Genomic DNA, 23805 nt, shown 5'->3' with positions numbered 1-23805 from the left:
TGCAATTTGTTCAATGAACAATGGAGACAGCAAAGAAGAAAGCTGTAGGTGGGAAGCGGTGTATTGCAACACAAACACAGCCGGTGTTTCATTGTTTGCATTCCCGGAAGATGACAGTCAAGCTTTACCATTGGCCTGTGGAGAACTGGGACAACGGAGACTCTTACCAGGAGGACTTTGAGTTGGATGCGCAGACGCGGTACCGTGAGTACGCATGCAGCTGCGGCTTCCTAACATTTGATCGCTTGCCCGTACGTGCGTGCCGCTATGTGCATGTCACGTACGTAACTTTGGGGAAATATATGTGCTGTATGAACTTTGGGGAGGTGAACGGTACTTTGGGCTGTGGGATTGAGTGTGTTGTGCAGGTGTTTGAGTTGTATTGGCGGGTTATATGGACGGGAGGGGGGAGGTGTTTGTTATGCGGGATTAATTTGTGGCATATTAAATATAAGCCTGGTTGTGTTGTGGCTAATAGAGTTGTGTTTATTTACTGTTTTAGTCATTCCCAGCTGAATATCAGGTCCCACCCGCCTCTCACAGCATCTTCCCTATCTGCCCTCTAGTCCTTCACTCTCACTTTCCTCATCCACCAATCTTTCATCTTCGCTCAAATTAATGGGGAAATGGTCGCTTTCTCGGTCCGAATCGCTCTCGCTGCTGGTGGCCATGATTGTAAACAATGTTTGGATGTGAGGAGCTCCACAACCTGTGACGTCACGCTACTCGTCTGCTACTTCCGCTACAGGCAAGGCTTTTTTATCAGCGACCAAAAGTTGCGAACTTTATCGTCGATGTTCTCTACTAAATCCTTTCAGCAAAAATATGGCAATATCGCGACATGATCAAGTATGACACATAGAATGGACCTGCTATCCTCGTTTAAATAAGAAAATGGCATTTCAGTAGGCCTTTAAAAAACCACAGCCGTGTTCAGACACAACCAGAGGACACATCAACAAACAGGCAGGCCATGGCTTTAGACCAGGTCCAGGGTGTGTCCTCTGTTGTGAGTCTGCTGTGTGACGGGCTGCTTTAAAATCCAAACAATTTAGTCGCTTTTCCCTTCTTCTCTCTGCGCTCATTGCTGTCTTTGCCAACAAGAGTCTTCAATAACAGCAAAATGCTCATTCATCCATTTTATTCCTCGTTCATATGCACTGTATTTTGAATTGTTTTCTGCACATAAAACTATCATTATTCTCTACAAAATGTATTTGTGTTAATATTTGATTGAACTGATTATTTCTAGTGGGAAAATTGCTTTGATTTTCGTACGACTTGGCATTCTTTAGACCTTTTGAAATGGATTACAAAAGAAAACCGAGGTACTACTGTATTGAAATTCACCGATCTAATACTTTTTAAAAATGTGATATTGTCCTATTCTATCCATCTACAAAACCCAAAACCAGTGAAGTTGGCATGTTGTGTAAATGGTAAATAAAAACAGAATACAATGATTTGCACATCCTTTTCAACTTATATTTGTCATGTCTGTGTAATCATGTTTTGTTTTCAGTCATGTTTTGTTTAGTTTCTGGCTTTTCACTCCTTTGTCTTGTTTGCATGATTACCCATTAGTTTCACCTGATCCACGTTTTTACTCATTGTGCACTCTTGTTTGTCACCATAGCAACCATTAGTTTTCACCTGTCACGTCACGCACCTGTTTCACGTCTTGAGTCACGCACCTGTTTTCGTTAATCATGTCTGTAGTATTTAAGTTCAGTGTTTTTCAGTTTGTCTTTCTGACGACCTCACACCACATTTATGCTCTGTCCATTTTTTCATGTCCATCGTTCACGCTGCTCCTTTTTTGTCCATGCCAAGTAAGTTTTCTTTATTCAAGCCATAGTTTGCAAGTTTTGTTTAATTGTTCATAGTTTATTCTCCGCCACTGTGCGCGCTTTTTGTTTGATCTTTTTTTATTTATTTATAATTAATAAATAAATCATGTACCTTCATTCCCGTCTCGCCCGTGCCAACTTTCCGTTGCATCCCGGAAAAGCATACACCCAAGATCAAGTCCTGACAATATTCAATTGAATAGACTGCAAAGACAATATATTTAACATTCAAACTGAGAAACGTTGTTATTTTTTGCAAATATTAGCTCATTTGGAATTTGATGCCTGCAACATGTTTCAAAAAAGCTGGCACAAGTGGCAAAAAAAAGACTGATAAAGTTGAGGAATGTTCATCAAACATTTATTTGGAACATCCCACAGGTGCACAGGATAATTGGGAACAGGTGGGTGCCATGATTGGGTATAAAAGTAGATTCCATGAAATGCTCAGTCATTCACAAACAAGGATGGGGCGAGGGTCACCACTTTGTCAACAAATGCGTGAGTAAATTGTCCAACAGTTTAAGAACAACATTTCTCAACCAGCTATTGCAAGGAATTTAGGGATTTCACCATCTACGCTCTGCAACATTATCAAAAGGTTCACAGAATCTGGAGAAATCACTGCACATAAGCGATGATATTACGGATCTTTGATCCCTCAGGCGGTACTGTATCAAAAACCGACATCAGTGTGTAAAGGATATCACCACATGGGCTGAGGAACACTTCAGAAAACCACTATCAGTAACTACAGTTTGTCGCTACATCTGTAAGTGCAAGTTAAAACTCTACTATGCAAAGCCAAAGCCATTTATCAACAACACCCAGAAACACCGCAGGCTTCGTTGGGCCCGAGCTCATCTAAGGTGGACTGATGCAAAGTGGAAAAGTGTTCTGTGGTCTGACGAGTCCACATTTCAAATTGTTTTTGGAAACTGTGGACGTCATGTCCTCCGGACCAAAGAGGAAAAGAGCCATCTGGATTGTTATAGGCGCAAAGTGTAAAAGGCAGCATGTGTGATGGTATGGGGGTGTATTAGTGCCCAAGACATGGGTAACTTACACATCTGTGAAGGCACCATTAATGCTGAAAGGTACATACAGCTTTTGGAGCAACATTTTCCATGTTTTGCACAGATTTTCCTCCATGAGCTAAAATTAGTTTGACACCCCTGCACTAACACAAATTAAAATGTCTAAAAAGGAGTAAGACGACGAGGGGCCCAAGGCAAACCTAGTTTTTGGGGCCCTCCACATAACAAAAGCAACATGGTAATTTACCATTTTTTGTTTATTGTCAGTTACATTTTTCAAACCTAAATAAATAACAAGAACACCACGAGCTAGCTTATGTTGCCATTAAGGGTTTAACAAAAGTTTTTGAAGTGTCCGTATTTTTCTCAATTACTAATTATATTGAACAGAAATTGTTCACGTACGTGCTCACACACAAAAGCAGTCCCAGATAGGCAACTAACAATTTGTCGCATGTTGTCAATAATAGTTAACATTAGTTGCTAAACTCTGCCAAATCCATATATCCTTAGCTGACATTTCAAACAGTTTTTGGAAACTGTTGACGTCGTGTCCTCCGGACCAAAGAGGAAAAGAGCCATCTGGATTGTTATAGGCGCAAAGTGTAAAAGCCAGCATGTGTGATGGTATGGGGGTGTATTAGTGCCCAAGACATGGGTAACTTACACATCTGTGAAGGCACCATTAATGCTGAAAGGTACATACAGCTTTTGGAGCAACATATGCTGCCATCCAAGCAACGTTACCATGGACGCCCCTGCTTATTTCAGCAAGAAAATGCCAAGCCACTTGTTACAACAGCGTGGCTTTGTAGTAAAAGAGTGCGGGTATAGCTCGGTTGGTAGAGCAGCCGTGCCAGCAACTTCCGCCATCCTCGTCACTGCCGTTGTGTCCTTGGGCAAGACACTTTACCCACCTGCTCCCAGTGCCACCCACACTGGTTTAAATGTAAATTAGATATTGGGTTTTACAATGTAAAGCGCTTTGAGTCACTTGAGAAAAAGCGCTATATAAATGTAATTCACTTCACTTCACTAATAGACTGGCCTGCCTGTAGTCCAGACCTGTCTCCCATTGAAAATGTGTGGCGCACTATGAAGTGTAAAATACCACAACGGAGACCCCCGGACTGTTGAACAACTTAAGCTGTACATCAAGCAAGAATGGGAAAGAATTCCACCTGAAAAGCTTCAAAAATTGATCTCCTCAGTTCCCAAACGTTTACTGAGTGTTGTTAAAAGGACAACACTCAGTGGTAAAAATGCCCCTGTGACAACTCTTTTGCAATGTGTTTCTGCCGTTAAATTCTAAGTTACTGATTATTTGCGGAAAAAAAATACGTTTCTCCGTTGGAACATGAAATATCTTGTCTTTGCAGTCTATTCAAATGAATATAATTTGAAAAGGATTATTGTTTTCTGTTTTTATTTACCATTTACACAACGTGGTTTTGGGTTTTGTACTATTATTACACATTCTCTTTCATTTTCTCTCTCTATTAGCAACATTTAAACGCAGGAATTTAACAAATTACCAGCAATTGTTGCGATACGGAGAAGGGTTCAAATAAGATCTGCTTCCTCCTACTTCTTTTTGGACTTGTTGAATTGTGCAAGTGTAAACAAGTGATGTTCCTCCACAGAACTCATGAAGCGCGTCCGACACAAATAAACCATTACTGTTAAAGGGGAACATTATCACCAGACCTATGTAAGCGTCAATATATACCTTGATGTTGCAGAAAAAAGACCATATATTTTTTTAACCGATTTCCGAACTCTAAATGGGTGAATTTTGGCGAATTAAATGCCGTTCTAATATTCGCTCTCGGAGCGATGACGTCACAACGTGACGTCACATCGGGAAGCATTCCGCCATTTTCTCAAACACCGAGTCAAATCAGCTCTGTTATTTTCCGTTTTTTCGACTGTTTTCCGTACCTTGGAGACATCATGCCTCGTCGGTGTGTTGTCGGAGGGTGTAACAACACCAACAGGGATGGATTCAAGTTGCACCAGTGGCCCAAAGATGCCAAAGTGGCAAGAAATTGGACGAAATTTGTTCAAAATACGAGGGTGTGGGGAAAGCCGACGAAATGGTCAGTCGTTTGTTCCGCACAAGCTATGCTACGACAGAGATGGCAAGAATGTGTGGATATCCTGCGACACTCAAAGCAGATGCATTTCCAACCATAAAGTCAAAGAAATCTGCCGCCAGACCCCCATTGAATCTGCCGGAGTGTGTGAGCAATTCAGGGACAAAGGGCCTCGCTAGCACGGCAAGCAATGGCGGCAGTTTGTTCCCGCAGACGAGCGAGCTAAACCCCCTGGATGTCTTGGCTCACACCGTCCCTTATGCCACCGAAGATGATCAAGAGAAGAATATCGACCCTAGCTTCCCTGGCCTGCTGACATCAACTCCAAAACTGGACAGATCAGCTTTCAGGAAAAGAGCGCGGATGAGGGTATGTCTACAGAATATATTAATTGATGAAAATTGGGCTGTCTGCACTCTCAAAGTGCATGTTGTTGCCAAATGTATTTCATATGCTGTAAACCTAGTTCATAGTTGTTAGTTTCCTTTAATGCCAAACAAACACATACCAATCGTTGGTTAGAAGTCGATCGCCGAATTCGTCCTGGCTTTCTCCCGTGTCGCTGGCTGTCGTGTCGTTTTCGTGGGTTTCGCTTGCATACGGTTCAAACCGATTCCTAACAATAATTCCACATGGACAGAAGTGAAGCCCTGATGGAACAGCCGCGGGAAATATTACAACTGAAGGGCTCTCGCCTCTCACCTTGATTCAGTCTGGCTCCGGGCGCAATGCCAAATGAAAAAGTCAATACCATAACATGACCGGGGCGATACACAGATAGAGAGAGAGCTGATGATTCCCTCTCCACATGGCGATGATGATTGTTTTTCTCATTGAGGTTGCGGCCTCGTAAACCCCCATGCCATCTTTTTTCACCTGCACTGACCAGACATCTCATTAGGTTTTACCTGGACGGTGCAATGAAAGCCAATACAATTCTGCCCTTACAAGACAATCATACCCGGTTTTGACACGAAAAGGTTTATTATTGTACAAACCCCGTTTCCATATGAGTTGGGAAATGGTGTTAGATGTAAATATAAACGGAATACAATGATTCGCAAATCCTTTTCAAGCCATATTCAGTTGAATATGCTACAAAGACAAGATATTTGATGTTCAAACTCATAAACTTTATTTTTTTTTGCAAATAATAAATAACTTAGAATTTCATGGCTGCAACACGTGCCAAAGTAGTTGGGAAAGGGCATGTTCACCACTGTGTTACATGGCCTTTCCTTTTAACAACACTCATTAAACGATTGGGAACTGAGGAAACTAATTGTTGAAGCTTTGAAAGTGGAATTCTTTCCCATTCTGGTTTTATGTAGAGCTCCAGTCGTTCTCCGCTGTCGTATTTTACGCTTCATAATGCGCCACACATTTTCGATGGGAGACAGGTATGGACTGCAGGCGGGCCAGGAAAGTACCCGCATTCTTTTTTTTTAAGAAGCCACGCTGTTGTAACACGTGCTAAATGTGGCTTGGCATCGTCTTGCTAAAATAAGCAGGGGCGTCCATGACAAAGACGGCGCTTAGATGGCAGCATATGTTGTTCCAAAACCTGTATGTACCTTTCAGCATTAATGGTGCCTTCACAGATGTGTAAGTTACCCATGCCTTGGGCACTAATGCACCCCCATACCATCACACATGCTGGCTTTTCAACTTTGCGTCGATAACAGTCTGGATGGTTCGCTGCCCCTTTGGTCCGGATGACACGATGTTGAATATTTCCAAAAACAATTTGAAATGTGGACTCGTCAGACCACAGAACACTTTTCCACTTTGCATTCAGTCCATCTTAGATGATCTCCCAGAGAAGCCGGCGGCGTTTCTGAGTGTTGTTGATAAATGGCTTTGGCTTTGCATAGTAGAGCTTTAACTTGCACTTACAGATGTAGCGACCAACTGTATTTAGTGACAGTGGTTTTCTGAAGTGTTCCTGAGCCCATGTGGTGATATCCTTTAGAGATTGATGTCGGTTTTTGATACAGTGTTGTCTGAGGGATGGAAGGTCACGGTCATTCAATGTTGGTTTCCGGCCATGCTGCTTACGTGGAGTGATTTCTCCAGATTCTCTGAACCTTTTGATGATATTATGGAGCGTAGATGTTGAAATCCCTACATTTCTTGCAATGTCACTTTGAGAAACGTTGTTCTTAAACTGTTTGACTATTTGCTCACGCAGTTGTGGACAAAGGGGTGTACCTCGACCCATCCTTTCTTGTGAAAGACTGAGCATTTTTTGGGAAGTTGTTTTTATACCCAATCATGGCACCCACCTGTTTCCAATTAGCCCGCACGCCTGTGGGATGTTCCAAATAAGTCTTTGATGAGCATTCCTCAACTTTATCAGTATTTATTGCCACCTTTCACAACTTCTTTGTCACGTGTTGCAGCCATGAAATTCTAAGTTAATGATTATTTGCAAAAAAAAAATAAAGTTTATGAGTTTGAACATCAAATATGTTGTCTTTGTAGCATATTCAACTGAATATGGGTTGAAAATGATTTGCAAATCATTGTATTCCGTTTATATTTACATCTAACACAATTTCCCAACTCATATGGAAACGGGGTTTGTAGGTGTAGTTTGATCTGCACCGCTTCTACTGTTGTAGCTTTTCATCTCTCAGTCTGATGCACCCCAACTTAGTATTTCAGGAAGCTATTTTACACCTCTTCATGCTCCATCCACCTATTTGTGCCTACATGTGGAGGTCCAGCCAGCCTGCTGTCTGCACGCATATCATTTAGCGATGGTCTCGCTTCAAAGATCCACGTGTTACGCATTCACCCCATAAAACCTCGCAATTCCCTTTTAACTGCTGCAGATAAGTCAGGAGCGGCAAGGCTGCCTCCAAACCGCCTTTGGGCTGTTTCAGATAAAACACCCGATCTGCGCCAATGCTGCCAAGACGTCTTCTGCGTCATCCGTGATAGGGAAAATTACAACACGCCTTATTTTGGTGAATCATCTGTGGAAACCAAAACTATTAGAGTTGTTTTCATTTCTGTAGGATGAGGTATTGTGCAGGAGCCCATTGCTCACAATACAAGTTTCAAAATAGAAGGTTGTGACACATTTACAGGGAAGTTGCTGATATTGCTCTATTTGGAGCGCTTAGTGCAGGGATGTCAAACTGTTTTTATTGATATGGCTGCCATCAGAGGGCCGCTTGTAACAGTAAATGGGTTATACAAACCCTGTTTCCATATGAGTTGGGAAATTGTGTTGGATGTAAATATAAACAATGATTTGCAAATCCTTTTCAACCAATATTCAATTGAATGCACTACAAAGACAACATATTTGATGTTCAAACTCATAAACTTTATTTTTTTTTTTGCAAATAATAATTAACTTAGAATTTCATTGCTGCAACACGTGACAAAGTAGTTGGGAAAGTGCATGTTCACCACTGTGTTACATGGCCTTTCCTTTTAACAACACTCAGTAAAGGTTTGGGAACTGAGGAGACACATTTTTGAAGCTTCTCAGGTGGAATTCTTTCCCATTCTTGCTTGATGTACAGCTTAAGTTGTTCAACAGTCCGGGGGTCTCCCTTCTGCTATTTTAGGCTTCATAATGCGCCACACATGGACTACAGGCAGGCCAGTCTAGTACCCGCACTCTTTTACTATGAAGCCACGTTGATGTAACACGTGGCTTGGCATTGTCTTGCTGAAATAAGCAGGGGCGTCCATGATAACGTTGCTTGGATGGCAACATATGTTGCTCCAAAACCTGTATGTACCTTTCAGCATTAATGGTGCCTTCACAGATGTGTAAGTTACCCATGTCTTGGGCACTAATACACCCCCATACCATCATAGATGCTGGCTTTTCAACTTTGCGCCCATAACAATCCGGATGGTTCTTTTCCTCTTTGGTCCGGAGGACACGACGTCAGGGCCGGCCCGTGGCATAGGCCGTATAGGCAAATGCTAAGGGCGCCGTCCATCAGGCGCCCTTACTCTGTAAGCACTATTATTTTGAACAACCTCTTAAACTGGATCATATCAGTACAATTTTTAACTTCTTTACTTAATCCATTCCATAATTTAATTCCACATACTGATATGCTAAAAGTTCTAAGTGTTGTACGTGCATATAAATGTTTGTATTAGATCTTTTAAGCAGGTGTTTTTTGTTTACATTGTTATTGCCTTCTGTTTAGCTAATGTTTGCCCTGCAGGTAATAGTCACTTTTCCACCCCTTTATATATTAGGTATAGTTGTAAGTAAAAAAAAAAAAGGTCAAAGACAAAGCTATTCGGGTTCTTGTGAGTATATACACTTCACTGCCGATGTGGGGGGGCGCCACCTAAAATCTTGCCTAGGGCGCCAGATTGGTTAGGGCCGGGCCTGCACGACGTCCACAGTTTCCAAAAACAATTTGAAATGTGGACTCGTCAGACCACAGAACACTTTTCCACTTTGTATCAGTTCATCTTAGATGAGCTCAGGCCCAGCGAAGCCGACGGCGTTTCTGGGTGTTGTTGATAAACGGTTTTCGCCTCGCATAGGAGAGTTTTAACTTGCACTTACAGATGTAGCGACCAACTGTAGTTACTGACAGTGGGTTTCTGATGTGTTCCTGAGTCCATGTGGTGATATCCTTTACACACTGATGTCGCTTTGAGAGCCATAGGTTCCCTACCCCTGATATATATCAATACAGTCCGTAAGCACACATGATTGTGTGTGCTGCTGCTCCACTAATAGTACTAACCTTTAACACTTCATTTTACTCATTTTCATTAATTACTAGTTTCTATGTAACTGTTTTTATATTGTTTTACATTATTTTTTATTCAAGAAAATGTTTTTAATTTATTTATCTTATTTTTTTAATTAAAAAAAAAAGAAAAAAGGACCTTATCTTCACCATACCTGCTTGTCCAAATTAGGCATAATAATGTGCTAATTCCACGACTGTATATATCGGTATCGGTATCGACAAAAAAGCCATTATCGGACATCCCTAGTATGAACCTTTGTTTTGCATGTTGTCCTGTATGTGCATTTGGGTCAGCTGGGATAGGCTCCAGCTTACTCATGAGTCCAATGAGGACAAGCGGTATGGAACAGTAATGGATAGGAGTAAAAAAAAAAAAAAAAGATCATCTCTTAGAAGTCAGGTTGCCTTTTGGACAAGGTTATCCCCTCATTAGCGCATCCCCAGCCCCGACCTGCCTGGCTGCCAAGATAAGAGCGGAGCACCTGTCCACCGTTTCCATCATCGTGACACACCAAAGTACCCGACACTACGGGGAGAAATTCACCCGTAACAACACTCTCGGCAAAAACGGAGCTCTGCACAAAAGGGGGAATTACCTGCTTTTTACTGCAGTACTCCAGCTGTATATCTTTCAGCGCTAATGGTAGCTTTTGAATCCTTTAGAGGTGTAAGCGTTGCTTTATATGGAGGCTTTTCATTCCTTTTTTTTTACTATTAGCCATCCTTCTTTCTTTACACCGATGAGGTTGATAAACACTTGTCCAACTCTCCACATGCACTCGCAACATTTTCCTGCTGCCACAGTGGTGATGGCATTGATGCCGTTTATAGCTCGGTTGGTAGAGCGGCCGTGCCAGCAACTTGAGGGTTCCAGGTTCGATCCCCGCTTCCACCATCCTAGTCACTGCCGTTGTGTCCTTGGGCAAGACACTTTACCCACCTGCTCCCAGTGCCACCCACACTGCTTTAAATGTAACTTAGATATATTGGCTTTCACTACGAGAAAAGCGCTATATAAATATAATTCACTTCACTTTTAAGAGGGGAGGAGTATATTGATTGACAGCTAGAATTCACCAAGTCAAGTATTTCATACATATATATATATATATATATACATATACATATACTGTTGCGTTTTGGACCAGTTGTTCCTCCCAGGGAATTCAAGTCACAATTCGCTCCCAAGTTCTTTCCGACACTTAAAGCTGAGTTGAAAAACCACCAGAGACAGAATAGGTATTTTGTTGTATATTCTCAAAGCTTTGCCAATATACATTGATTGAGACCAGTCTAACCCTAGAACATTCTATCGCGCCTCCCAAAATGGTCTGTCTTCCCGATCCCACCACCCTCTCTCTCGTCCCATCTCTGTAGACAAAACAAATGCTAGTCAAAACACATTCCAAAGAACTCAAGGTTAACACACACAGTATACTTGCAGACAGAGCAGCAAGAGAAGAAATGGAAAACACGAGCTGTTTTCAAATATGACTATGAAATAAAAGAAGTACAACTTAAATTCGGATATATGTAAATATCTGCCTCCGACAATACATATGCAAATATATATATATATATATATATATATATATATATATATATATATATATATATATATATATATATATCTACATCCTGAAAATATGCAAACAAAACTGTGTTTAGATAATTGATACTTCAAACTTGCATAAATAAATCTTAAGGAATATAACATAACTTGGCTTCTGAGAGTTTCAAAATGTAATGAATAAAATGCTAAAGTTGTTGATAAACAAGCAATTATTTTAATAATTAAATATGGTCATTTTAAATGAATTATTATGATCATTTAAAATTAATTATTTCCAATATATTTATTTTAATGTATAATTCTATGGCTGGATGTAATAAGGAGTCAGAAAAAATACAAATAAAAATACAATACATTTTGATGTTTTTAGCAAAATGTAGTAAAAATGTATTTAGATGTTTTTTTTAAATTAATAAATACATTTATTTTTAGGTAAGATAAACATAATAATACAATTTATCTCTTGTCTGGATGATTTAGTTCTTGTCACCCTGTTGTCCTCCTGTCATTAAAAAAAGGCTGTCCTCACTCAGGCCACGCCCCCTCCAGCTCCGGCTGAAAATCGGGAGATTTTCGGGAGAATATTTGTCCCGGGAGGTTTTCGGGAGAGGCGCTGAATTTCGGGAGTCTCCCGTAAAATTCGGGAGGGTTGGCAAGTATGCCTGTAACCTACATTCTGTGTGACTGAGAAAAAGGTTGAGTTTGTTTTAATGAAAATCTGTTTTTGTATCACTTTCTCCTCTTCTCCGCTCCACTAAAATTCCCCAAACCACGTCAACAAGTTTGTTTTGGAACTTCTTGTTGAATCAAGTCTACATATGTGCGGAGAGGGGTAGCTGTCGAAACGTTCATGATTGATGTATTTTTAAGCGCACAGATGAAGACAAAACTAAATAAATATCTCTTTTAAATAGAATACAACTTTTCTGAGACATTTGGTGGCCCCTGGAAATTTGCTAATAAAAATAAGCATTTTTTTTGGCTAAGTCTGTTTTGAGGAACCGTGGACCTTTTAGGGCCAAGTCCTTTTTGGATGAGCTTTGAGAGGCGACTTTTCCCTGGATTATATCAGTAACAACAGTGATGTGCAGTCACTAGAGGCAGGTGAGGCGGGGCCTCACCTGCCATCATGGAAAGAAAAAAAATGTAAAAAGAAAAAAAATAATTAAATTGTTATATGTATCCAGTGATTATACTATAAAGTTATTTTCCATTTAACTTCACCAGTTTTAGATTATTTTTATTCAAAATCGCTGAATTTTCACATTTGCCGTTCAAATACTGAGAAGAGACGGTGCGGTGAACAGCAGCCAGTTGAGGCACGTCACTCAGTGCCTCAACATGGATTCCGGACTCGGCTAACTGCTGGCCTGCTGTGCAGTGAGACCGTATTGCTATATGAATTATATTATACATTTCCATAGTTTAGTTAGCTGAGGTATATAATGTACAGTGTATTTTGTCAACAACTGTATGTGTGTAACGTATTTCTTGTGCTGAGCGATCATAAAACGGCTGCAAAAGACGCACTGGCTGAGGCTCGCCTCCTGCACCCCCGCCGTAGAATTGTTATATCAACTAAAGCCCACACTTAAACTTTCCACGTGCAAGATTGAATCTATTTAAAAAAAGTTATTTCATAAGAAGCCAAAAAGTGCAAAAACAATAATGTTGGTGTTGGAGGAGTTGTGAATGACTGCAGGGCCACAACATTAGGTACACCTGCAGACTGCAGGTGTATCTAATTCACAACTCCTCCAACACGAACATTATTGTTTTTGCACTTTTTGGCTTCTTATTAAATAAGTTGTGTAACCTATTTTTATGGGCTTTCCTCTTTGTGATGTTAAGTTCCTGTTATGCGCTGTTATACAGTATATGCCTTGAGCTCTTATTTTGAAGGCGCCAAGAGCGGAAGTGATGACATGTTGTAGTGGAGCGGAGGTTTTTGAAAGAAGGTAAATAAAGTGGTCCTCGTGTAAACTGGAGCCTCTGTGTTTATTTTGTAGTTTCATACAGTATAGGCGACATTTATAAACCCTCAGTTACACTTTTTTAAATAGATTCAATCTTGCACGTGGAAAGTTTAAGTGAGGGTTTTAGTTGATATAACACACCCGTCAGGGGGTTCATTAATCCAGCACAACAGCGGCGAATGGACTTAATTTATAAGTAAAGGTAAGACCATAATAACGTTTTTTTTTTTATTAAATGTGCTTTTTTGTGTGCTACAGTTTGTATGTGTAAAGTTAAAGTTAAGTTAAAGTAGCAATGATTGTCACACACACACTAGGTGTAATGAAATTTGTCCTCTGCATTTGACCCATCTCCTTGATCACCCCCTGGGAGGTGAGGGGAGCAGTGGGCAGCAGCGGCGCCGTGCCCGGGAATCATTTTTGGTGATTTAACCCCCAATTCCAAGCCTTGATGCTGAGTGCCAAGCAGGGAAGAATGCTGGTATGAGCTTTTAAACATAACCCGTTAACTGCTGCCAATCAAATGGTGAATAAGATACTCTTTATGTTTGTAAATGTGACTGTGATGAAGTCAGTGCCTCACCAGCCATCAACCTCACCGCACGTCACTGAGTAACAAGTAGATGGGCTGCAGACTAAATCTAGGCCCATTCAAAAAAAAGCATCCCGATAAAGCCGCTTTCTTCCCAGTAGTGCGATGTTTCGTGGGCAAAAGGCAGCACCAAATCAATGTGTGATTGTCCAAATGTATCTTTGGCGGACCGAAGCCACCACAAGTAGATGAAAGTATGAGAAACTCTGAATTCTGCCTTCCAGATGCTGTCACTGGGGAAAATGAGTGCAGACAAAGCGGCCAAGTTGAAAGCGCTCTACAGTGAGATGAGTGAAGCACTAAAGAGGTATGCTACTCTGTTTGCAATGGAAACAAGCGTCTACGTCCCTTAAATGTTCCCGTTGATACGATGGAGCCAAAGATTGCAAAGCTCAGGTGGGGAAGATGAGAAGTGTGATATCGGACTTTTGTGCCAAAAAACATCCAGAGATTATTTGCTGTAGCATATTTGGCATACCTATAAACACTATATTTCCGGTAAACTCACATTTTTCCCTTTTTTCCTGTCTTTTCCCCGTATTTCCTCTCTGTCTCTTATTTTACGGAGAGTTTCCTTCATATTTAAATACAGTACAGATGTTGACAGGTTTGTACAAACCCCAAAACCAGTGAAGTTGGCAAGTTAAATAAAAACAGAATACAAAGATTTGCAAATACTTTTCAACTTATATTCAACTGAATAGACTGCAAAGACAAGATATTTTCATGTTCAAACTGGAAAACTTTATTTTTTGCAAATACTAGCTCATTTGAAATTAGATGCCTGCAACAAAAACGCTGGCACAAGTGGCAAAAAAGACTGAGAAAGTCGAGGAATGCTCATCAAACACTTATTTGGAACATCCCACAGGTGAACAGATTCCATGAAATGCTCAGTCGTTCACAAACAAGGATGGGGCGAGGGTCACCACTTTGTCAACAAATGCCTGAGCAAATTGTTGAACAGTTTAAGAACAACATTTCTCAACCAGCTACTGCAAGGAATTTAGGGATTTCACCATCTACGCTCCGTAATATCATCAAAAGATTCAGAGAATCTGGAGAAATCACTGCACGTAAGCGGCAATGTCCGTGACATTCGATCCCTCAGGCGGTGGAAAGGATATCACCACATGGGCTCAGGAACACTTCAGAAAACCACTGTCAGTAACTACAGTGCATCACTACATCTGTAAGTGCAAGTTAAAACTCTACTGTGCAAAGCCAAAGCCATTTATCAACAACACCCAGAAACGCCGCCGCCTTCGCTGGGCCCGAGCTCATCTAAGATGGACTAATGCAAAGTGGAAAAGTGTTCTGTGGTCTGACGAGTCCACATTTCAATTCTTTTTTGGAAACAGTGGATGTCATGTCCTCCGGAACAAAGAGGAAAAGAGCCATCCGGATTGTTATATGCGCAAAGTTCAAAAGCCAGCATGTGTGATGGTATGGGGGTGTATTAGTGCCCAAGACATGGGTAACTTACACATCTGTGAATGCACCATTAATGCTGAAAGGTACATGCAGGTTTTGGAGAAATATATGTTGCCATCCAAGCAACGTTATCATGGACGCCCCTGCTTATTTCAGCAAGACAATGCCAAGCCACGTGTTACAACAGTGTGGCTTCATAGTAAAAGAGTGCGGGTACTAGACTGGCCTGCCTGTAGTCCAGACCTGTCTCCCATTGAAAATGTGAAGCCTAAAATAGCACAACTTAAGCTGTACATCAAGCAAGAATGGGAAAGAATTCCACCTGAAAAGTTTCAAAAATTGGTCTCCTTAGTTCCCAAATGTTAACTGAGTGTTGTTAAAAGGAAAGGCCATGTAACACAGTGGTGAAAATGCCCCTGTGCCAAATTTTTTGCAATGTGTTGCTGCCACTAAATTCTAAGTTAATGATTATTAGCAAAAATAAATTAAGTTTCTCAGTTCTAACATGAAATATCTTGTCTTTGCAGTCTATTCCATTGAATATAAATTGAAAAGGATTTGCAGATTATTGTATTCTGTTTTTATTTACCATTTACACAACGTGCCAACTTCACTGGTTTTGGGTTTTGTATTTTGAGCTTCCAAATACTCGACATAGCATTGTAACATTGTTAAGGGTACACCAGCACAGTCCATTGATAAGCAATACCATGTTGTCAAATTATGAGGTTACGTCCTTATTTTCTCCAACAGTGCCCAGGAATCAGAGTTAAAGCTTTTGGAAGAGACGAAGAAGTTCCGTGCCGACCTAAAGAAGATTCATGCCGACTTGGAGAGAACAGAAGAGCCGAATACCTCCGAGGAGCCCACCAGTGAGGCGGACAGACTGAGGCTTCAGCTCCTGCAGGCGTTCAATGAGCTGAAAGCAGTGGAGGACAGGGACTACATGACACAGCATCAGCTCAAGTGGTGAGCCTTTTTCATAGGGCTAGTTAAAAGGCAGTACCAGAGCTTGGGACTAATCACATTCACACAGTTGATCCAAACAACAGTTGCCAGTGGAATTCATACCTGCCAACTTTTGAAATCAGAAAAACCTAGTAGCCAGGGTCCAGGGGCCGCAGGCCCCGGTAGGTCCAGGACAAAGTCCTGGTGCGACGCAAAATGATTATTAGCATTCAGACAGGTTAAAATGTTGCTAAAACCATCACTTTTCTATCAGTCACAGTGACTTTTCAAAACAAAAATATTACAGCAAAAATCATATGGGTTGATTGACATGTTTATTCTGTAAGCTAACTTCAATAGTTTGAAATTATTTTGACAGTTAATGACAGTTATCCTGTCAACCTTTCACAAGACTTCAATTTGTTCATTGAAAGTATAAACACTTTTTATAGTAAACAAATGGTAAAACAGTACTAAACAATTCCATTAAAAACAAATTGGTGTCATTATTAACTTTCTGTCCAAGCTTGTATAATCTACTGCCTTGTTCAATTGTAAAAAATATTCTGTGCCTAAAATTCACTTTTCTATCACAATTATCATACTGTAAACATGGTAAGCTAACTTCATTAAAATTAATAGTCCTGTCAATAGCATGGAATTACAATTCAAATGTAGTTTTTTTGTAAGCCTTTCAAAAGAATTCAAAATATGAAAAATGAATGAAAATTAATTGAAGCCATCAGACACTTGAAAAGTGGCACATCACATCTCTAATGCATACCTTCCAACTACTCCGGTTTTCCCGTAATTAGTACGGTTTTCATCAATCTATTCCGGGTTACGGTTGCAGTGATAAAAAATACGGTTTTTCATTAATTAAAAAAAAAATTTTTTTTTAAATGCGCGAGGCTATTTATAGCACCGCTGCCAAGCACGAGGCACCAGTTGCCATTGTTTCCAAACGAGCGAACGATCATGGAATCAGCCGGAGAAAAATCGCAAACGAGTCTTAAACCGAAAAGAAAACTGCAGTCATTCCGTGAAGAATATTCAAAAGCCTATCCGGGAATAATTATCCGTTCCAAAAAGGGTGAAAACTACGCCAATTGCACCTTGTGCAGACAAGATTTTTCGATCGGACACGGAGGAATTAGCGATGTAAAAGACCACGTTGGGACAAAAAAACACAAGTCTAATGCCGTTGCTAGCGATACAAGTGGAAAACTTTGGATTTTAGCCACAAAAAGGTAATGACACCAATGTTATCTATTGGAATTGTTTAGTACTGTTATACTGTTAAAAGTGTTTATACTATTTATGCTTTCAAGTCCAAGTTGAAGAAATCTTGTTAAATGTTGACAGCATAACTACCAAAATACAGAAGTATGTCCTTAATATTTTTGCAGTGCTATTTCTGTTGAAAAGTTCAAATGATTACATTAGAGATGTGATGTGCCACTTTTCAAGTGTCTGATGGCTTCAATTAATTTTCATAAATTTTTCATATTTTGAATTCTTTTGAAAGGCTTACAAAAAAACTACATTTGAATTGTAATTCCATGCTATTGACAGGACTATTCATTTTAATGAAGTTAGCTTACCATGTTTACAGTATGATAATTGTGATAGAAATGTGAATTTTAGGCACAGAATATTTTTTACAATTGAACAAGGCAGTAGATTATACAAGCTTGGACAGAAAGTTAATAATGACACCAATTTTTTTTTTTATGGAATTGTTTAGTACTGTTTTACCATTTGTTTACTGTAAAAAGTGTTTATACTTTCAATTAACAAATAGAAGTCTTGTGAAAGGTTGACAGGATAACTGGCATTAACTGTCAAAATAATTTCAAACTATTGAAGTTAGCTTACAGAATAAACATATGATTTTTGCTGTAATATTTTTGTTTTGAAAAGTCACTGTGACTGATAGAAAAGTGATGGTTTTAGCAACATTTTAACCTGTCTGAATGCTAATAATCATTTTGCGTCGGGGGGCGAAGCCTGAACCCCCCACCAGGACTTTGTCCTGGACCTACCGGGGCCTGTGGCCCCTGGACCCTGGCTACTAGGTTTTTCTGATTTCAAAAGTTGGCAGGTATGCTAATGTAATCATTTGAACTTTTCAACAGAAATAGCACTGCAAAAATATTAAGGACATACTTCTGTATTTTGGTAGTTATGCTGTCAACATTTAACAAGATTTCTTCAACTTGGACTTGAAAGCATAAATAGTATAAACACTTTTAACAGTATAACAGTACTAAACAATTCCAATAGATAACATTGGTGTCATTACCTTTTTGTGGCTAAAATCCAAATTTAGCAACGGCATTAGACTTGTGTTTTTTTGTCCCAACGTGGTCTTTTACATGGCTAATTCCTCCGTGTCCGATCGAAAAATCTTGTCTGCACAAGGTGCAATTCGCGTAGTTTTCACCCTTTTTGGAAGGGATAATTATTCCCGGATAGGCTTTTGAATATTCTTCACGGAATGACTGCGATTTTCTTTTCGGTTTAAGACTCGTTTGCGATTTTTCTCCGGCTGATTCCATGATCGTTCGCTCGTTTGGAAACAATGGCAACTGGTGCCTCGTGCTTGGCAGCGGTGCTATAAATAGCCTCGCGCATGGCATTCGGAATGGCTCGATAGGAAGTTACGGGAAGCAGTGTCGATTGTCATTGTTGTTACGCGATTTCCTGAATAAAACTTTTAAAAAAATATTTTTTTTAATGAATGAAAAAACGTATTTTTTATCACTGCAACCGTAACCCGGAATAGGTTGATGAAAACCGTACTAATTACGGGAAAAGCGGAGTAGTTGTCAGGTATGGGAATTGAACATTTCCTCCCTGCAAAGTGTTTACTTGTCGGAGCGCTTTGACGTCAGTGTTTGGGGGTTAGTCTCTCCTACTCTCAGTTGTCACCAGCCACTTTCCTCAATTCTGCCGCAGGCCTGGCTTTTCCTTCCTCCAAATGTCTCGCCGCCACTATCGCTGCGTCCAAAGGGTCAGACGCACCCAGAGAAATGGAAAAGAACATCTTTTTTTTTTGTTCCACTGGAGTCAGGCTGAGGTCACGGGAACACTGCCAGGCAACATGATAACATGCACCGCTGCTTCCTGAACATTCAGTCCTGTGACCACCTTTATTTAGAAAAAACAAAAATAACATCCACTTTGTAGTCCGTCCCCTCGTTGCAGACTCGCCTCACCTTACCTCACCCTTGTTTGCAGTCTCCGGGAAGAGAAGCGGTATCTGGTGAAGGAGAACAACATTCCGCTCCAACCTGATGTAAGTTCATCACAGCAGCTGTCAGGTGGAGTTACTGACATTTCGTCTGAGAGAGCTTGATTTTTAACTTCCATGCATCCAGTAGTGCCCTGTTGGAAACCATGAAGAGTGGACCTTAATACAAACCCCGTTTCCATATGAGTTGGGAAATTGTGTTAGATGTAAATATAAACGGAATACAATGATTTGCAAATCATTTTCAAGCCATATTCAGTTGAATATGCTACAAAGACAACATATTTGATGTTCAAACTCATAAACTTTTCTTTTTTTTTTGCAAATAATAATTAACTTAGAATTTCATGCCAGCAACACGTGACAAAGAAGTTGGGAAAGGTGGCAATAAATACTGATAAAGTTGAGGAATGCTCATCCAACACTTCACTATGATCCACTATGAACTGGACTCTCACAATATTATGTTCGATCCACTATGGACTGGACTCTCACTATTATGTTAGATCCACTATGGACTGGACTCTCACTATTATGTTAGATCCACTATGGACTGGACTCTCACACTATTATGTTAGATCCACTATGGACTGGACTCTCACACTATTATGTTAGATCCACTATGGACTGGACTCTCACAATATTATCTTAGATCCACTATGGACTGGACTCTCGCTACTATGTTAGATCCACTATGAACTGGAATCTCACAATATTATCTTAGATCCACTATGGACTGGACTCTCACTATTATGTTAGATCCACTATGGACTGGACTCTCACTATTATGTTAGATCCACTTTGGACTGGACTCTCACAATATTATGTTAGATCCACTATGGACTGGACTCTCACTATTATGTTAGATCCACTATGGACTGGACTCTCACTATTATGTTAGATCCACTATGGACTGGACTCTCACTATTATGTTAGATCCACTATGGACTGGACTCTCACACTATTACGTTAGATCCACTATGGACTGGACTCTCACTATTATGTTAGATCCACTATGGACTGGACTCTCACACTATTATGTTAGATCCACTATGGACTGGACACTCACACTATTATGTTAGATCCACTATGGACTGGACTCTCACTATTATCTTAGATCCACTATGAACTGGACTCTCACTATTATGTTAGATCCACTATGGACTGGACTCTCAATATTATGTTAGATCCACTATGGACTGGATTCTCACTATTATGTTAGATCCACTATGGACTGGACTCTCACTATTATGTTAGATCCACTATGGACTGGACTCTCACTATTATGTTAGATCCACTATGGACTGGACTCTCACTATTATGTTAGATCCACTCGACGTCCATTGCACCGGTCGCCCAGAGGGGGGCGGTCCCCTCCAAGGTTTCTCATTGTCCCATTGGGTTGAGTTTTTCCTTGTGGGATCTGAGCCGAAGTTGTCGTTGGGGCTTGTGCAGCCCTTTGAGACAATTGTGATTTAGGGCTATATAAGTAAACATTGAATATTGGCTACCAGCGGCACACAAAGTGAAGGAATGAAACGTTGCTACTTGGAGACATGCTTGGCCCACGGAGGCGTAAACCGAAACGTTGACATATGGAGGGGTTTGAAAAATCCGGTTCCACTGTACTGTTGCAAAATGGTCAGTGAGATGTGAGGGACAGACTCACTTGATTCAGATCTTTGAACTTGAATAATTCATGTGTTATTGGATCATACAGGAGGAGATGGAGAGCACCACAAAGACCCTCCAGGACAAATGTGAGGAACTTCAAAAAGAGGTGGCCCAAAGACAGGGGGAAGTCAGGTATTCATTTTCTCATATGCACTAGGGCTGCAGCTAACGATTATTTTTCTATCGATTAATCTATAGATTATTTTTTCGATTAATCGGTTAATCTATAGATTATTTTTTTCGATTAATCTATAGATTATTTTTCCTTTTACCGATTTTTTTTTTTATTTAAAATGAAGAGGAAAAAATAAATGTAGGCCAGTTTTTTCAAAAGGCATGGCTTTTATTTACAAAAAAAAAAGTATGGCCACTCAGTCAACATTGACAACAACATGACAAAATATTCTGTAACAATGTAAACATTTAAAACTTTTAACATTTAACAAAATTAAAAGTAGCTTATTTGCTTTTTAATGTGCAAATATAAAAGTAAACATCCAGTGCAAATCTTAATATTCTGGAATAGTATAAGCATTTCAAAAGTAAAAGTATTGCTTATTTTGCTTTAAAATGTGCAAAAATAAAGATAAACATCCAATACAAAAAAGTGCAAAACGGAAATATTCTGTAACAAGTGTAAACATTTCAACAAAAGTAAAAGTATTGCTTATTTGCTAAAATGTGCAAAAATAAAGCTAAACATCCAATACAAAAAAGTGTACAGTGTAAACATTTCAACAAAAGTAAAAGTATTGCTTATTTTGCTTAATAACACAACAATGATAGTATGATTAAAGTGAAAGTTAATTGTTGGTTTGTACATAGTATATGTAACTGTTAATGTTGTAAAAGGTATTTGCACAACTAATTAACGTTAGCGTTTGTGACACGTCTTGTGCCGTGGGGTTCTTTCAGGACCGACAGACTGAACGCCAGACGGCTTTGCCAGGTTTACAATCTTTTAATTTTACACAAAGTCTTTTCTCTTCCAACTGCGCGGATCGCGCACCTGGGCACGATTGCGGCGTCGCTCCCGGCGCGCCCCGCCTCGCCGCTCGCTCGCCGCCGCCGCCTCTCCACAGCGTTAAAGAGGAGCGCGTCTTTGTAAACACTGAACAGGCACGCCAAACGCGCCTCTCAGAGCGAAACGGTGCTTTAGTTTATGAATTTACAACGCAGATACAAATGACACATTCATGTTTTTGTGTAATAATGACAACGTATACGCACGCGGACGATTGACTTGTTGATGGTGATGGCAAGAACGCTGTCGGGGGTTTTCTTTTCAAATGTTCGTTCATAGCCGTTGTGCTGCTATGATAGGCCATTTCCGCTCGACACAGTGTGCATACAACAACATTATTAGGCCTTTTATTGAAATACTCCCACACTTTTGACGACTTTTGGCATTTGTGACATGACAGTAAAGTAGTGTGACGTAAATATGCGACGCGCCGACGCACAAAAACGGCGTCGACGTATTTACGTAACCGATGACGTCGACTATGTCGACGCGTCGTTTCAGCCTTAATATGCACGTATTTTCTCTTTTGGTGTTTTTTTTAATTTATTTAAAAAAAAAAAGGGGCCTGCGCAGCTATTAATTATGTATGAAACGTTTTGGGAGATTGTGTACTTGCTACGTGTTTTCCACAGAAGTCTGATGGACGATATGGCAACCCATCAAACGCAGTTATTGCAGGAACAGAACGAGCTGGAAGACATGAGGAAAATCATGGAGCTGAAAGAGGTGTGTGTGTGTACGAGGCAGCGAGTGGGCATTGCCTCCATTAATAAAATAACAAATCTGCCTCCTCTCTCTCTCTCCTCTGTGTGTTGCAAGGCCGAGAAAGCTCAGCTCCTCGCCGCACCTGAGCAGATTTTAAAAGAGATTGGAGGGAAACGCTCCAAGAGGGAGTGAGTGCAGGAGACAACTCTCACAATTTGTATCCAATAATTGCAGGAAATGTTCCAAACGCCCGGGATATAAACTCTAAATGAGCCGCTTAGACTGCAGCACAAGAAAACAGAAATGGCTCAATTTGTTACTTGATGCACACTAGACTATCAAACTGTTCATTAAAGGAGATAACAAATAAAACACGTTCTTCAATCTACAGTGATGTTTCAAATTGAAGGTGTGAAGTTGTAATCGCCGAGAGTACCAAGAGTGAAGCAGTTTCTGTGTTTTTTTTTCCTTTTTAGAGCCGCAGTGAAGGTGCTAGAAGCAATGGACGCCGAGGTTTCCGACATCAAGCGGCAAGCCAGGGAGGTGAAGGAGCACAACCGCCTCCTCGGGGCACAAAAGGAGGAGCTCGCCAAGGAGCTGGAGGCTCTCAAGGCTCAAGCGGAGGCCTTTGAGAGGAGGTGCGGGCAGCTGGAGAAAGAGCAGGAGGTCAGCAGGGAAGAAGAGGCGGAGCTAATGGGGCACAGGTACGATTGTTGAGTGCTGGGATTGACAGTATTCAATAACAAAATGTCCTTCTGTTAAATCATACTTGCCAACCCTCCCGGAGACTCCCGAAATTCAGCGCCTCTCCCGAAAACCTCCCGGGACAAATTTTCTCCCGAAAATCTCCCGAAATTCAGGCGGAGCTGGAGGCCACGCCCCCTCCAGCTCC

The 23805-nt window shown here is 40.5% G+C and overlaps 1 protein-coding gene across 1 annotated transcript in view; it reads left to right on the top strand.

The window, feature by feature from the left end:
- ccdc146 (coiled-coil domain containing 146) overlaps nt 1-23805 on the top strand; it is a 116691-nt gene that overhangs the window by 27710 nt on the left and 65176 nt on the right. Inside the window, exons 3-9 of the mRNA XM_061961429.2 lie at nt 14097-14179; nt 16060-16275; nt 19498-19555; nt 21231-21316; nt 22841-22934; nt 23028-23101; nt 23390-23617. Coding sequence (XP_061817413.1) covers nt 14097-14179; nt 16060-16275; nt 19498-19555; nt 21231-21316; nt 22841-22934; nt 23028-23101; nt 23390-23617 — 839 coding nt within the window. The remainder of the gene's footprint in view (nt 1-14096; nt 14180-16059; nt 16276-19497; nt 19556-21230; nt 21317-22840; nt 22935-23027; nt 23102-23389; nt 23618-23805) is intronic.

This window comes from Nerophis lumbriciformis, linkage group LG05 (genome assembly GCF_033978685.3).
Source record: "Nerophis lumbriciformis linkage group LG05, RoL_Nlum_v2.1, whole genome shotgun sequence".
NCBI lineage: Eukaryota > Metazoa > Chordata > Actinopteri > Syngnathiformes > Syngnathidae > Nerophis > Nerophis lumbriciformis.
This window is presented reverse-complemented; position numbering and strand designations above follow the sequence as displayed.